At 43.3% G+C, this 13,990-nt stretch overlaps 1 protein-coding gene across 7 annotated transcripts in view; it reads left to right on the top strand.

Annotated features, from left to right (window-relative positions):
* Positions 1 to 1,111: 1,111 nt before the first annotated feature.
* The window catches only part of LOC121579061 (liprin-alpha-2), a 193,490-nt gene continuing 180,611 nt past the window's right edge, over positions 1,112 to 13,990 (top strand). For all 7 annotated transcript variants that reach the window (XM_045215339.1, XM_045215340.1, XM_045215341.1 and 4 more), the window contains exons 1-2: positions 1,112 to 1,428; positions 7,310 to 7,564. In XM_045215339.1, the coding sequence (XP_045071274.1) occupies positions 7,316 to 7,564 (249 nt within the window). In that variant the 5' untranslated portion in view covers positions 1,112 to 1,428; positions 7,310 to 7,315. The remainder of the gene's footprint in view (positions 1,429 to 7,309; positions 7,565 to 13,990) is intronic.

A 13,990-nucleotide genomic window follows, 5' to 3' on the forward strand; every position in this document is an offset into this window, starting at 1 on the left:
TTGAGTGCAAAATACAACCCTGTGTGTTTAATCAGATGATGAGATAAAGTATGGAACAATCTCAAATCATAGACTCACAGTCAAAGTATGGAACAATCTCAAATCATAGACTCACAGTCAAGGTTTGCATGGCAATGTTTGTAACATCCATGAAGGTATTACATTTTTGGAACCCCTCGTTTTTTTAAGAGAGCAGAGAGCACCAATGTGGGTCAACAGAGAAGAGACGACAACATATGCCTAGGCCTATAGTCCCCTCGGAAACGGTCTGAAGTGGAAAAGAAAGGAGGTCCAGTGGTGACATTTGCCTATAAATGGGACCAATAATAGGAAACTGCATTTGTCCGACGGAGCAGTTTGAGGTAGGCCTCCTCATCTTACATGACCATGTCTGTCCGGTCTGACATCTGTCAGTGACAGACTGGCACATCTACCTGTAGGAACGTCCTCAGAGGTGTAAAAAAATAAAATAAAATAATGTACTGCGTGCCCAATAAATGCTCCACAGAGCCTAATATCTCGGGCAAAATGTTGTAGGTTTAAAGAGCAACAACTAAAGATATGTTCAATGTTGCAGTCGTCTGGCGAGATGTAAACGTAATTGGAAGCACAGGCTTGATTACTACACATTTTATTCCGAGCCTGGCAGAAACCATCTCTGTGAAAGGGAAAGGTGAGAATGCAGGGAAGTGGAGGGAATATTTTGTTGTGAATGCATTGATCCGATTGTAAAACTGTCATGTGTGTTTTCAATAGGCTAACTGGACCAATAAAATACATTTTAAATGACATAACATTAGGCTGTGACAATATGATGACTGTATTTTTAAAAGGGCTATTTATATATGTAATGTTAATATATATCATACAGACATGTTGCAAATTCCTGACACTTCCAAATGTAATTTAGTATTCGAATGGACAGCATTAGGCTGCCCTTTACGCATTAGGCTATTCTTCTTTTAAATAAAACTTGTGCATAATTTTTCTTACAAGAGAAAAAATAAAAATGTAATACACAAATTCCATGTATCGTGACCATATTCTGGTGAGCAGAGAATTGAACAGCTGCAACTTTAAGATGCAGCACACCTCCCCTCCGCCAGCTAAAACAATGGTCCTTACCGACTCTGCTTCTCGCATCAGGAATTTGTAACGTGCCATATTTTTACCAATGGGTATATCTAGAGAACCAAATGTCACCACCGAACAGGGCAATTTCAAGTTTTTGAAAATGCCAGCGGTTTATGCAGCCGCACCTTTCATCGGAGATTTCTTGTCGCTGCTTTTTGCCAGTGACGCTTCATCCTAGGACTGGATTGCCCGCTAATGGTCCCAGCTGTGCGAATCCTTTAGCTCTCCGAGACCGCAGTTGTCATTGATCCATTGAAGGAGCCTACATACAGTAGCCTAAAGGAAAAAAAAAACGTAAGTATGGAAATTGTTGTCGGCGAATAGAATGTAATGGATTGTTTCACCGGGTGCCTGTCGAGATTATGATTGCACCCCACGACCTGCTATTTGCACAGAGTGCGCGCTCAAGGTGGTTTAGAAATAGGCAACCTCTCATCCTCAACTTCCTTAATGATGTGTAAGATGCTGGTGTAGCCTACTAAAGATGAACGGACGTGGCCATAGCCTACATTTGCGTTAGTATGTAACCAATGCCTATAGTATAGTGGAGAGCTACAGAAAATCCGGACACTGTCACAGTGTAGCGAAAGAGATAGTTCAAAGGGGCGGGATGGAGAGGCATGCATGATGTAATGCACTTAACAACGGCCAAGGATTCTCCCCAATTATCATTACAGAGCATGGAAAACAATGTTACTGTGCAAAGATGAGATGAGTTCACCATTCCGGTGCATGTCATGTGTTTCTGAGGAATAGAACACTGAGAGGGCTGTCACGAGGAGAATATGTGCCCCTTCTCTACATTAGCAGTGAATACTATTCACATCTGAGGAATGAGTGAACATGGAGCATTCAGGCTCATTCTGCCCACACACACACACACACACACACACACACACACACACACACACACACACACACACACACACACAGAGTGATGGATGAATACCTAATTAAATCACATATATGCCCTTAACTCAGTAATTATAGCGCATTAACATCTCATTCAATTATGCAAGTTATATCATTATGCTCTTTGCCACTGCAATGTTAATGTAGAAAATGACAGATGAAACCAAATATACAAGCCATACCATTATTACAAATGCTCTGCTCGTGTTCTCTGATCCACCTTTGGGTGCACGTTCTACTGGATACATGTGCAAGTTTAATGTAGACTAGTGATATAGTAATATAAATAACTCAGTTGATTTTCCTCTGATGCAAATACACTGTGCTTAATATGTCTGGTGAGAGAACTGCCCTTATTGCTAGATGGGATCATGCAGATGGCTACCAGTAGTAGCAGGCAGAGAGAGAGAACTGCCCTTATTGCTAGATGGGATCATGCAGATGGCTACCAGTAGTAGCAGGCAGAGAGAGAGAGCAGCCTTTATGCCCATAAAATTATGATTTAATGGCATTTTTTATGGCCCAATTTAAATGATTGCCAGACACCAAAGTAAAAGTAGGGAAAATGCCCGGCTTTTCCATTGAAACGGTGTCAGACTGACCCTGCCGACCGGCTGCAAATCAGATCTGGCCTTTATTGTCTTTTTGGGCCATTTCTATTTGTGTTCTTATTCATCTCCATCGATTGATGGTTTGCATGACCTTGCTGTAGGGGGTTTGTGGTATAGGGGAGGCCGTTCTCCGGCAACGCTGGTTCGAGCACATATATATATACACACACACACATAAACAGTCCTCTGCCCACTCCCTCCTGCTCCTTAATGACAGCGTGCTGGGTGAAACTCTACACTCAACCCCACTTCTCATCCCCACCCCACCCTAGTCGGCAGCCCATTCACTAGTTGTGAGAGTCAGTGGGGCGGGGGGAGACGTGATGCTTTACTCAATGAACCAGCCACTCACAGGTCCTGTGCCCTACATTTGTATCTAACTTGGGTTATATTACACACACAATGTACTGAGCTCAGTGGCATGGTCGGATGACATTGATTTCATGTCAGAAAACCAGGCACTGCTTGCCTTGTCAATATTTGACTCATTAAACATATGGAGAGGTCCTAGACTTCCAGTGCATTGAGCATTGTTTAAATGTGAGGGATCTTCCATCATCAACCATGTTAATGTTCTCTGAACCTGCTTCTCAAGAGACTAGGGTTCTGTCGCAGTGATTGCATTGGAAGGGGTTGAATTGCTGTCTTTTTGGCAGCCAAAAGCATTGTTTTCTGCAGTGTATTTGCGGGTATAGGCTGTCATATGAAGGGGAATTTCTGTCCTCTTCTCCCTCATTCACAAAACTGCTCTGTCATTTGTTTCCACCTGCCCATGTGCTACAGATGCCAAAGTGAGAATGAGTGAGTGTGGCTTAATAGTTTTTCCTGATACGCTTAAGATCATCAAAGCATTCCACTGCTGCGCATTGGGCCTAGGCGCATGCCAAGAAATCAAACACGAACATTATTTAAAAGTAGATCTGCCTTTAGTCAGCATCAATGTACCCTCTAAGATGCGCACACTTCCTCCAGGACTGCTGCACAGAAGAAATGCCAGGCCATGCAGAGAGACGCACTTTATACATCATCGTTTTTTCTGTGATCGAATCAACATTATAAACTGGGTGGTTTGAGCCCTGAATGCTGATTGGCTGACAGCCATGCTATATCAGACCGTATACCACGATTATGACAAAACATTTCGTTTTACTGCTCTAATTACGTTGGTAACCAGCAACAAGGCACCTCGGGTGTTTGTGATATATGGCCAATATACCATGGCTAAGGACTGTATCCAGGCACTCCATGTTGCGTCATGCGTAAGAACAGCCCTTAGCCATGGTATATTGGCCATATACCACACCCCCTCGGGCCTTATTGTTAATTATATCAGCCCCTTTTCAATGCAACAAACCAAAACAAATCTAACTTTGCAAGATTGAGTCTGTGATTTTGTTGTAGACTGTCTTTCAATCACGCTCGAGTGAATCTGCTTTTCAGATCAGTTCAGATCAGAGCGCAGAGCCGCACGTGTACACATTTGTTGATATTCTTTGCTAGTTAGCGAGTTATTAGCCCAGTTATAGATAAGTATAGGTCAGCAATGGGGAGTTACTGCTTCCTACAAGAGCACAAAATGTGTAGGCTACATTTTCAAGCTGTCTTTGAAAAGCCAGTCAGGTACAAAGCTTACTTCTTAATTAAAGGGGCAGTGTTTTATTTTGAGACAGGACTTGAATATGCAAATAAGCCAATAGGCTACATTGTCTAATTCTCTGTATGGTAATAATAATAAATTGTATTTTGTAAAGTGGTTTCTTTCATCATACAACACAATACAATGCAATTTACAGTCACCTATTTGGACCATGGTGTTACAGACCAAATAAAAAAAGTATTAATTAATGTCAAGACCTTCATAATGTAAAAACGTTTTTAAAAGTCTCATGCAATGTAGGCCTGCATTGAACACCGTATATAGGCTACTGTAGGCTATATCATAGAAATCAAAAACTATTTCCATGTGAACATTTTATGGGATTTGCTCCATTGGTTTTGTTGGTAGGCCCACAGTACATTATGCTCAAATAGCCACAACAGCCTATTGGCTACTGTCTAAAACGTTAAGGGTACAGCCTCAGTGTTCACTATAAACACGCGCCGGAAGTTGCACAAAATTCTCACAACGTTCAAGTTTCCGTTCATAAGACCTAAAATTAGCTCAGTGCACCAAAAAATGTGAGGGAACTTTGCACACAATACCACAAAAAATACATAAAACATACTATACAGAGGAAAGGTACAAGTTCATCAAATACACAACAACCTTTCTGATGCATTTCAGTCACTTCAAACCATACTTCCTTCAGATTGAAATACTGTCAAAAGTACTGTCAGACTGATTTGTAATAACTGTCATAGCCCCAATTAAAAAAGTAAACATTGGCCTTTGATTACATCACTTTTTTTATATGGTGGGGGTCGCCAAAATGTTTTGATATCAAAATGCGGTCACGGGCCAAAAAGGTTTGGGAACCACTGGTCGAGTGCATATTGTGCTGATGTAAGTCTTGGTGTTGTTCATCGCACAACAGCTCTCCTTGTCATTCACATGGTGAAGAATGGGAACAATTGATCTCAACTCAGCTAATATTTCACACCTTAGAAATGTGTTGCAGTTTACTAGGTGTCAAGGTTTATGTGACTTATCAACAGGTGGTTTCTAGCATGCCCTCTGTAACGTAGGTACAGAGGACTGTTGGTACATAGGAAATTACTGACATAGTCAAATTATTGATAATTTGACATATGTCATAACCTGTTAATAAGATGTCTACCTGTATGTCATTTTTGACGAAGGTGTCAGAACCACATCATTCAAATTAGAGTACTCTAACATTACTGATAAAAAGGTCACAGTATGTCTCTGATGTGATTACAACCTGATGTATACGCTTCATTTGATTTCTTATATCCCTACTTTTACACATCCTCTCTACATGTCTTTCCATGTTCCTGGGTGTTGAGAATAGTGCTGAATAGCCACGCTTGGCTGTATCACTCTGGTCCAGGCCCTTGTTGTGTGGCTGTTGTGGAGCTCCTTATCTAATATCTACCCACTGAATCGTTCCCATTAATTAGATTAACTCAAGACATTCAGGAAATTAGAGTGAACTTGCTGATGTGCACTTGCCAGAGTGGAATGGTTAGTGCAGGACCGTTGGGACTTCCATTTGTAAGTGCCTTGGTCACAGTTCCAATGTGGATGTTTAGCCACCTGCTGTGATGTAATATTTCTCATTACTTTTTATTTGTGGACATTTTCTATGTGCTTTCTGTCTTCCAACCATAGCCAGTAAATAGTCAATTAAATATCTAAGATAATTCCAAAGATACATGATGGCAATCAATATACAGTACAGTGATACAGTGAGGGAAAAAAGTATTTGATCCCCTGCTGATTTTGTACGTTTGCCCACTGACAAAGAAATGATCAGTCTATAATTTTAATGGTAGGTTTATTTGAACAGTGAGAGACAGAATAACAACAACAAAAAACAGAAAGACGCATGTCAAAAATGTTATAAATTGATTTGCATTTTAATGATGCAAATAAGTATTTGACCCCTCTGCAAAACATGACTTAGTACTTGGTGGCAAAACCCTTTCAGACGTTTCTTGTAGTTGGCCACCAGGTTTGCACACATCTCAGGAGGGATTTTGTCCCACTCCTCTTTGCAGATCTTCTCCAAGTCATTAAGGTTTCGAGCCTGATGTTTTTGATATATAGGGTTGTTCCATGCATGCGTTGTGATAGACACCTTAATGTGGTGAGTAACGGGGATGGTTAAAGTGCTGCATTGTCATAGGTCAACATCTGCTTCTGTGAGGTTTGTGGACACAGCTGACAAGGTACAGACCGGTGGAGGAGGTGAGCAAAGATCAGCCATAACCTCCTAGGAATGATATAGCTTCAAATATTCACAATAGTATAGATCTGCTGCATTATGCAACCAGACACAGGCTGGCCCATAAAATAGTATGAGTGTTAAAACTAGGGCAGAACAAACGGCCAGCCTCCCAAGGCTTCGACGCAGCCTTGAAACACTGGAGAGATGTGGAGCCATGCTCCAAGTGTGTCTCTCTCTCTCTCTCTCTCTCTCTCTCACACACACACAACAAACAACACACGCACACAAAACACAACACACACACGTCCTTGCCAAGAGAATCTCCCTGCCCTAAGCAGGAGGTCACTGAGGACCAGAGCTCTCTAAGCCGTCTGGCCCCATACAGTGGAGACACTCTCCTCTGTCATCCCTCACGTCGTGTCCCTGGTGTCTTTGAGTCTGAGGGAAGGTGACACCAATCAAGGCTTTGTAAACACAGGGTTGATGCTGCCTCTCTAGATGAGATGGAGGCTCACAGTGCTGCAGTTTTGAAAGTGTAGGACTACATAATCTCTATTTCTGGTCGAGATCTTTGTATTTTGTATGACTGAAACACAGAATGAATCACCTAATCATCACTTAAAACATCTGATTTATGTACAGGTTTATGGCTTGATCATTAGACTGTTGTAAGATCCACAAGGTTTTCCTGTAACAACATCACAATAAAACGCCCTAGCCCTAGCCCTACCTCACATAGAACAACCACTGAGCATCACCCTCTGACCTGGCTAACCTTTGACCCCCTTCCCCCCCACCCAGGGCGAGATGATGTGCGAGGTGATGCCCACCATCAGCGAGGACACGGCGCTGAGCCAGCGGGGCTCTCAGAGCAGCGCCTCGGACCCCGACTCCCACTTTGAGCAGCTGATGGTCAACATGCTGGACGAGAGAGATCGCCTGCTGGACACGCTGAGGGAGACCCAGGAGAGCCTGGGGCTGTCCCAGCAGCACCTGGAGGATGTCATCTACGACCGGGACTCACTGCAGCGCCAGCTCAGCTCCGCCCTGCCACAGGTAACATACCATTCAGCCCAGGAGCCTCTTCCTTCTTAATGTATATTAAGCATACAGTAATGTGCAGGTCCATCATGGCTATTGGAGATGACAGTGGTTGTGTGTACAATGCCCATACTGTATGGTCCAGTTCTATTCTGAGATAAAGCGCATAGATATTGATGGAGCACAACTGTGCACATTTTCTTAGCTCCGCTCTGCCACAAGTATTGTACGGCATAGGAGCCAATTCCTTCCACTTCAGAGATGAGAGAGGTTGTATTTTTATTGCACATACCATACAGGATGGTCCAATTCTAGATTTAAGCAATAAGGCCCGAGGGGGTGTGGTACATGGCCAATATACCACGGCTAAGGGCTGTTCTTAAGCATGATGCAACGCGGAGTGCCTTATTGCTATTATAAACTGGTTACCAACGTAAATAGAGCAGTAAAACTAAATGTTTTGTCATACCCATGGTATACGGTCTGATATACGACGACTGTCAGCCAATCAGCATTCAGGGCTCGAACCACCCAGTTTATAATGAGATGAAGAACATAGGTGAACATAGGTGACCGTCACCATTAACTTTTTTTTTGTAATTTATCTTCCTGAAAATAAAGACCCATCAACATTTCACAAAGTGAGCAGCTTGCATGTTCTCTGTTTGGTTGAAGATTAAGATAAAGACCGTAAGTCAAACCCCTTGGTTGTGGCATCCATATTGATATCTCTCTTGGCTTGTGATACACATCTCATTGAAAGTGAGCTGCTACACAATATTAGTTTCAATGGCGGCATGTAGCCTAGGGGCTAAGAGCGTTGGGCGAGTAACAGAAAGGTCGCTGGTTCGAATCCCCAAGCCGGCTAGGTGAAAAATCTGTCTGTGCCCTTGAGCAAGGCACTTAACCCTAATTGCTCCTGTAAGTCACTCTGGATAAGAGCGTCTGCTAAAGGATTAAAATGTAATGTAAATGCATTCATCCATAGTGGTCCCATGGCAATAAAAACACAATTTGGAATACAGTGAGAAGCAGTGAAATGGAATGGAATTGTGCTGTAATTTTGGGTCTAGTGTGTTCATTGATTGTTCGTTTCCCAGCAATATGGGCAAATAATGGCTTGCGTAATAATTCCTATTAAAGTAGAGATTATCTCGCTGGCAGAAAGTGTGTAAATAATTCTAGTCACAAGTTCCCCCTGCTTCCTCACCAGAAGACTCTTGAGGTTTCACTGGAAGAAAAGAGATCTTTGTTCACAGGCGGTGCTGGCCGATACCGACTATTAATCCACATGGTTTTAGAGACACAAGCAAAGCATACATACTGTATTCGCTTTGGTTTGATCACACAGGCAAACACTTACTTAAAAGGGGTTGTCGGGTGTTATAATGCCATAATAATGTATCTGAAATCACATAATACTACCAAAAAGTAGTTTCTTTATGATCTGGTCTTGCCTCTGGAACGTTTTAAATCTCACATCTATTTTCTTAGAATTTATATAACCTAGAAATTGACCAATTACCTTTATAGGTGACCGGGTCATAGGGTTACAGACCAGGTCTTAGAGTTACAGACCAGGACATATGGTTACAGACCAGATCATAGGGTTACAGACCAGGTCATAGGGTTACAGACCAGGTCATAGGGTTTCAGACCAGGACATATGGTTACAGACCAGGTCATAGGGTTACAGACCAGGTCATAGGGTTACAGACCAGGTCATATGGTTACAGACCAGGTCATAGGGTTACAGACCAGGTCATAGGGTTACAGACCAGGACATAGGATCACAGACCAGGTCATAGGGTTACAGACCAGGTCATAGGGTTACAGACCAGGACATATGGTTACAGACCAGGTCATAGGGTTACAGACCAGGTCATAGGGTTACAGACCAGATCATAGGGTTACAGACCAGATCATAGGGTTACAGACCAGGACATATGGTTACAGACCAGGTCATAGGGTTACAGACCAGGTCATAGGGTTACAGACCAGGACATAGGATCACAGACCAGATCATAGGGTTACAGACCAGGACATATGGTTACAGACCAGGTCATATGGTTACAGACCAGGTCATAGGGTTACAGACCAGGTCATAAGGTTACAGACCAGGTCATAGGATCACAGACCAGGTCATAGGGTTACAGACAGTGGTGGAAAAAGTACCCAATTGTCATACTTGAGTAAATGTAAAGATATCTTATTAGAAAATGACTCAAGCAAAAGTGAAAGTCACCCAGTAAAATACTACTTGAGTAAAAGTCTAAAGGTATTTGGTTTTAAAAATACACTACCGTTCTAAAGTTTGGGGTCTCTTAGAAATGTCCTTGTTTTACATTTCTAAGTGACCCCAAACGTTTGAACGGTAGTGTACTTAAGTATCAAAGTAAATGTAATTTCAAAAATATACTTAAGTATCAAAAGTGAAAGTAAAATTATAAATAATTTCAAATTCCTTATATTAAGAAAACCAGGCAGCACAATTTTCTTGTTTTTTATTTAACTTATGGATAGCCAGGTGCACACTCCAACACTCTGACATAATTTACAAACGAAGCATTTGTGTTTAGTGAGTCTGCCAGATCAGAGGCAGTAGGGATGACAATGGATGTTCTCTTGATAAGTGTGTGAATTTGACAATTTTTCAAAATGTAACGAGTACTTTTGGGTGTCAAGGAAAATGTATGGAGTAAAAAGTACATAATTTTCTTTAGGAATGTAGTGAAGTAAAAGTAAAAGTAGTCAAAAATATAAATATTAAAGTAAAGACCACGTCATAGGGTTACAGACCAGGTCATAGGGTTACACAGTAGATGTATGTTCAGTATATCCTCTGTGAGTCTGTGGGTTCTATGTTCTATCTTTAGCCTCAGTGACTGTATATATTTCTTATGATTTATTCATGCATGTGTCTGTGTTTGAACTCAGGGTTATTTGGTCTATTGCTCCAACGGTATACTTTGCCTTAGGGGGTCTCTCACCCTCTTCAGCTGCTATTATCACACCGGCATACAGAGGCTGGCTGGGGGAAGGAAACAGTGCTACTGGACCAAAACACAAAACTCCTTGTGAAAGACTGAGGGTTTGTAGTGCTCTGTTTGCAAATACACACCGTTCAGTTGTCAGTATGCATCGCCCTGATGGATTACAAGTTAAGATAAATATTAAAATAGCCACAGCGCTCCGCAGGATATGAGTATATAGCCACAACCCCTACTTCAAACTTCAACTCAGATATTGAAATCCATTGGCAGAGTGCTTACATCTGGCAGTGGTAGTAGTATTGAGAGCATCTTTCCCGTCATGTCTATGAATTTATGCCCGCTTCATTCCCGGATGAAAACGTCTGGGGCCGAAAATGAAATAGCGACAAAATGAAATAGCGCTGCCATTATCCCATGTTTCTAACAGATGTTTCCTCTGCTAGTAAAACACAACAGTTAATGATGTATGGCTTGTCACTGTCTAATGACATCGATGTTGACGTACTATTCTGTGGCGCTCCTAGGCACCATTTTAAATGAGATGTCACCGGGCATCTCCGGCAATGTTACCCCCATGCACAAACGCTTCCATTAATTAATGTGGTGGCAGCATTTTTATTAGCCTGTATGATATCAACATCACACTGATGCTTTATGAAGCAGTTTGTTGGACCTCTGTAATTGTGGGGAGGTACTTACCCAGGAGAAAAGGTGGCTCCTGTCTCCCATTTTAATGGATGACTGATAAAGATTCCTTGTACAGAGAGAGAGAGACAGTTGGACAAGGAACGGGATAACGGATTTTTATAAAACAGTGTACAAAACATTAAGAACACCTGCTCTTTCCATGACATAGACTGACCAGGTGAATCCAGGTGAAAGCTATGATCCCTTATTGATGTCACTTGTTAAATCCACTTCAATCAGTGTAGATGAAGGGGAGGAGACAGGTTAAAGAAGGATTTTTAAGCATTGAGACAATTGAGGCATGGATTGTGTATGTGTGCCATTCGGTGGGTGAATGGGCAAGACAAAAGATTGAAGTGTCTTTGAACAGGGTATGGTAGTAGGTGCCAGGCACACAGGTTTGTGTCAAGAACTGCAACGCTGCTGAGTTTTTCATGCTCAACAGTTTCCTGTGTGTATGAAGAATGGTCCACCATCCAAAGGACATCCTGCCAACTTGACACAACTGTGGGAAGCATTGGAGTCAACATGGGCCAGCATCCCTGTAGAACGCTTTCGACACCTTGTAGAGTCCATGCCCCGACGAATTGAGGCTGTTCTGAGGGCAAAAGGAGGTGCAACTCAATATTTGGAAGGTGTCCTTAATGTTAGTGTATAACTGTAGTAGAATAATGTCATATGTTACATCATTTTGATAGTGCTTGGTTATGTTTGTAGGATCTTTCAAATAATTTTGAAACATTGCTTTTTTCAATACTACAAGGCAGTGCAGGGAATTAAGTAAGCTGGTAGACATAATTATTTAGGGTAGATCTTAAAGAGGCCGAGAGATAGCTGCCGGGTGAATGAGTTTGTGCTTGTGTTTGTGTGTGTGTATGTGCGCGTGTTTGTGTGCGTGTGTGTGTGTGTGTGTGTGTGTGTGTGTGTGTAGGGTGGTGAGATGAGGAGAGATGCAGAGACTTTCTTTAGAAATGGAATTGGCCTCATTCAGTAGCTTGTGGTGGAGCCCACACCGAGGTATGGAGCAGCAGCAGGCTTCAGTTAGGCCCATCCCAAACCTCTGCCCTATAGTCCCACTTTCTCTCTCTCTCTCTCTCTCTCTCTCTCTCTCTCTCTCTCTCTCTCTCTCTCTCTCTCTCTCTCTCTCTCCCTCTGTCAGGGTCATGGCTCGTCTGTTCCTCGTCACGACACGTCTGGCTGATCAGAGTGACATACTCTGTCCCACTCCACGCCTTGAGGTCATATCCTATCCGCGTTGTGCATAACAATGCAACAACATCCGTCTTCCATCCATCCCTCCGTCCGTTGTGGTCCAGAACAGAGGGGAGGTGGGGGGGGACATGGAGCGGTGGCGGGCAATGGGCAGCCATTAGCTCCCTTTGTGTCGGCAACTCATGCCCGCTTGGAACCCGTGCATGGCAGAGCCGGCTGCCAAGAAGCCACTGACTTCAACGGCATGTTTAAGCCCTGCCGCCGCCTTTGTATGGGCAGCATGTGGTGGTTTGTATGGGCAGCACGTGGTGGGCACGCTCACCCGAGACTGTAGAGACTAGTGAGAGAGGGAGAGGGCCTTTGGACATGGCCGCTCAGCTGGTAGCACAACAAACCCAGCTGGCAGTGGGCTCGGGACCTGCTGGTGCCTCTGTTTCTGTCTCATAGACTGACTGGCTGCCCAGAGCAGAGACGACCGTGGCTCTGTGTCTCTGTGTCCTGCTCTCTCCAAACTGTCTGACTCTGACAGCACTCCTGCACCTGTAGGAATCCCACCTTACTCAGTATACTAAAGTTGATCATGCCCATATGAGCTTGGGGTCAGTGGGGAGTTAGCATAGACAGCTAAAACAGACTGTAGATATTTCTCTACTGTGCCCTTTAAAAGCAGACATTATTTGTATTTCAACACCTGATGCAAAAGCGCATCTTCTTTTATTAATTGATCCCTGTCTAATTTTTAGTCCCCACAACACCATACTCCTGTGTCAGTCAGTCAGTGAGTGAGTGAGTGAGTGAGTGAGTGAGTGAGTGAGTGAGTGAGGTGAGAGAGAGAGTAGAGAGAGAGTGTGAGAGAGAGAGAGAGAGAGAGAGAGAGAGAGAGAGAGAGAGAGAGAGAGAGAGAGAGAGAGAGAGAGAGAGAGAGAGAGAGAGAGAGAGAGAGAGAGAGAGAGAGAGAGAGAGAGAGAGAGAGAGAGAGAGAGAGAGAGAGAGAGAGAGAGAGAAAGCAGACATCCACAGGGCCTGCAGCGTGGTGCCGGGGACAATGTGACCTGCCTGTGTGTCCTCTCTCCCTGAAACAGACTTCCTCCTCCGGTGCACTCAGCTGTGTTACTGTACTGTAGTCAGAGAGCCCCAGGCCCTCTGTGTGTCTCCCATTCCCTACGCTGTTTAGTTACCAAAACATGGCCGCCTCGTCTAAAGGCTGCTCTGGCTGTTCATTCCTACTGCTAGTGGGCCACTGACAGTCACTACCACTCCCATAGGCTCAGGCCCAGTCCCAATCTGACCCCTAGCCCCTATCCCCCTACACATTGTAAATCTGGAAGGATTGGATCAGTATAAACAATATGGTAATAGTCCCATAATGCAACAGATTCTAGTCACAGATTCTGTCTATCTGACTTGATTGAACGTCAGTCGAAGGTCTTGTTCTGTAAAGGAAGTGATGTCATTAACTGTGTGATGCCAGGTCCCCCCTGGTGAGAAGACAGGCACTCTATTTGTGGTTGATGTACAGATGTGTAAATCCTAGTTATCAGACACTCTC

Source organism: Coregonus clupeaformis, unplaced genomic scaffold (assembly GCF_020615455.1).
Source record: "Coregonus clupeaformis isolate EN_2021a unplaced genomic scaffold, ASM2061545v1 scaf0424, whole genome shotgun sequence".
Classification (NCBI taxonomy): domain Eukaryota; kingdom Metazoa; phylum Chordata; class Actinopteri; order Salmoniformes; family Salmonidae; genus Coregonus; species Coregonus clupeaformis.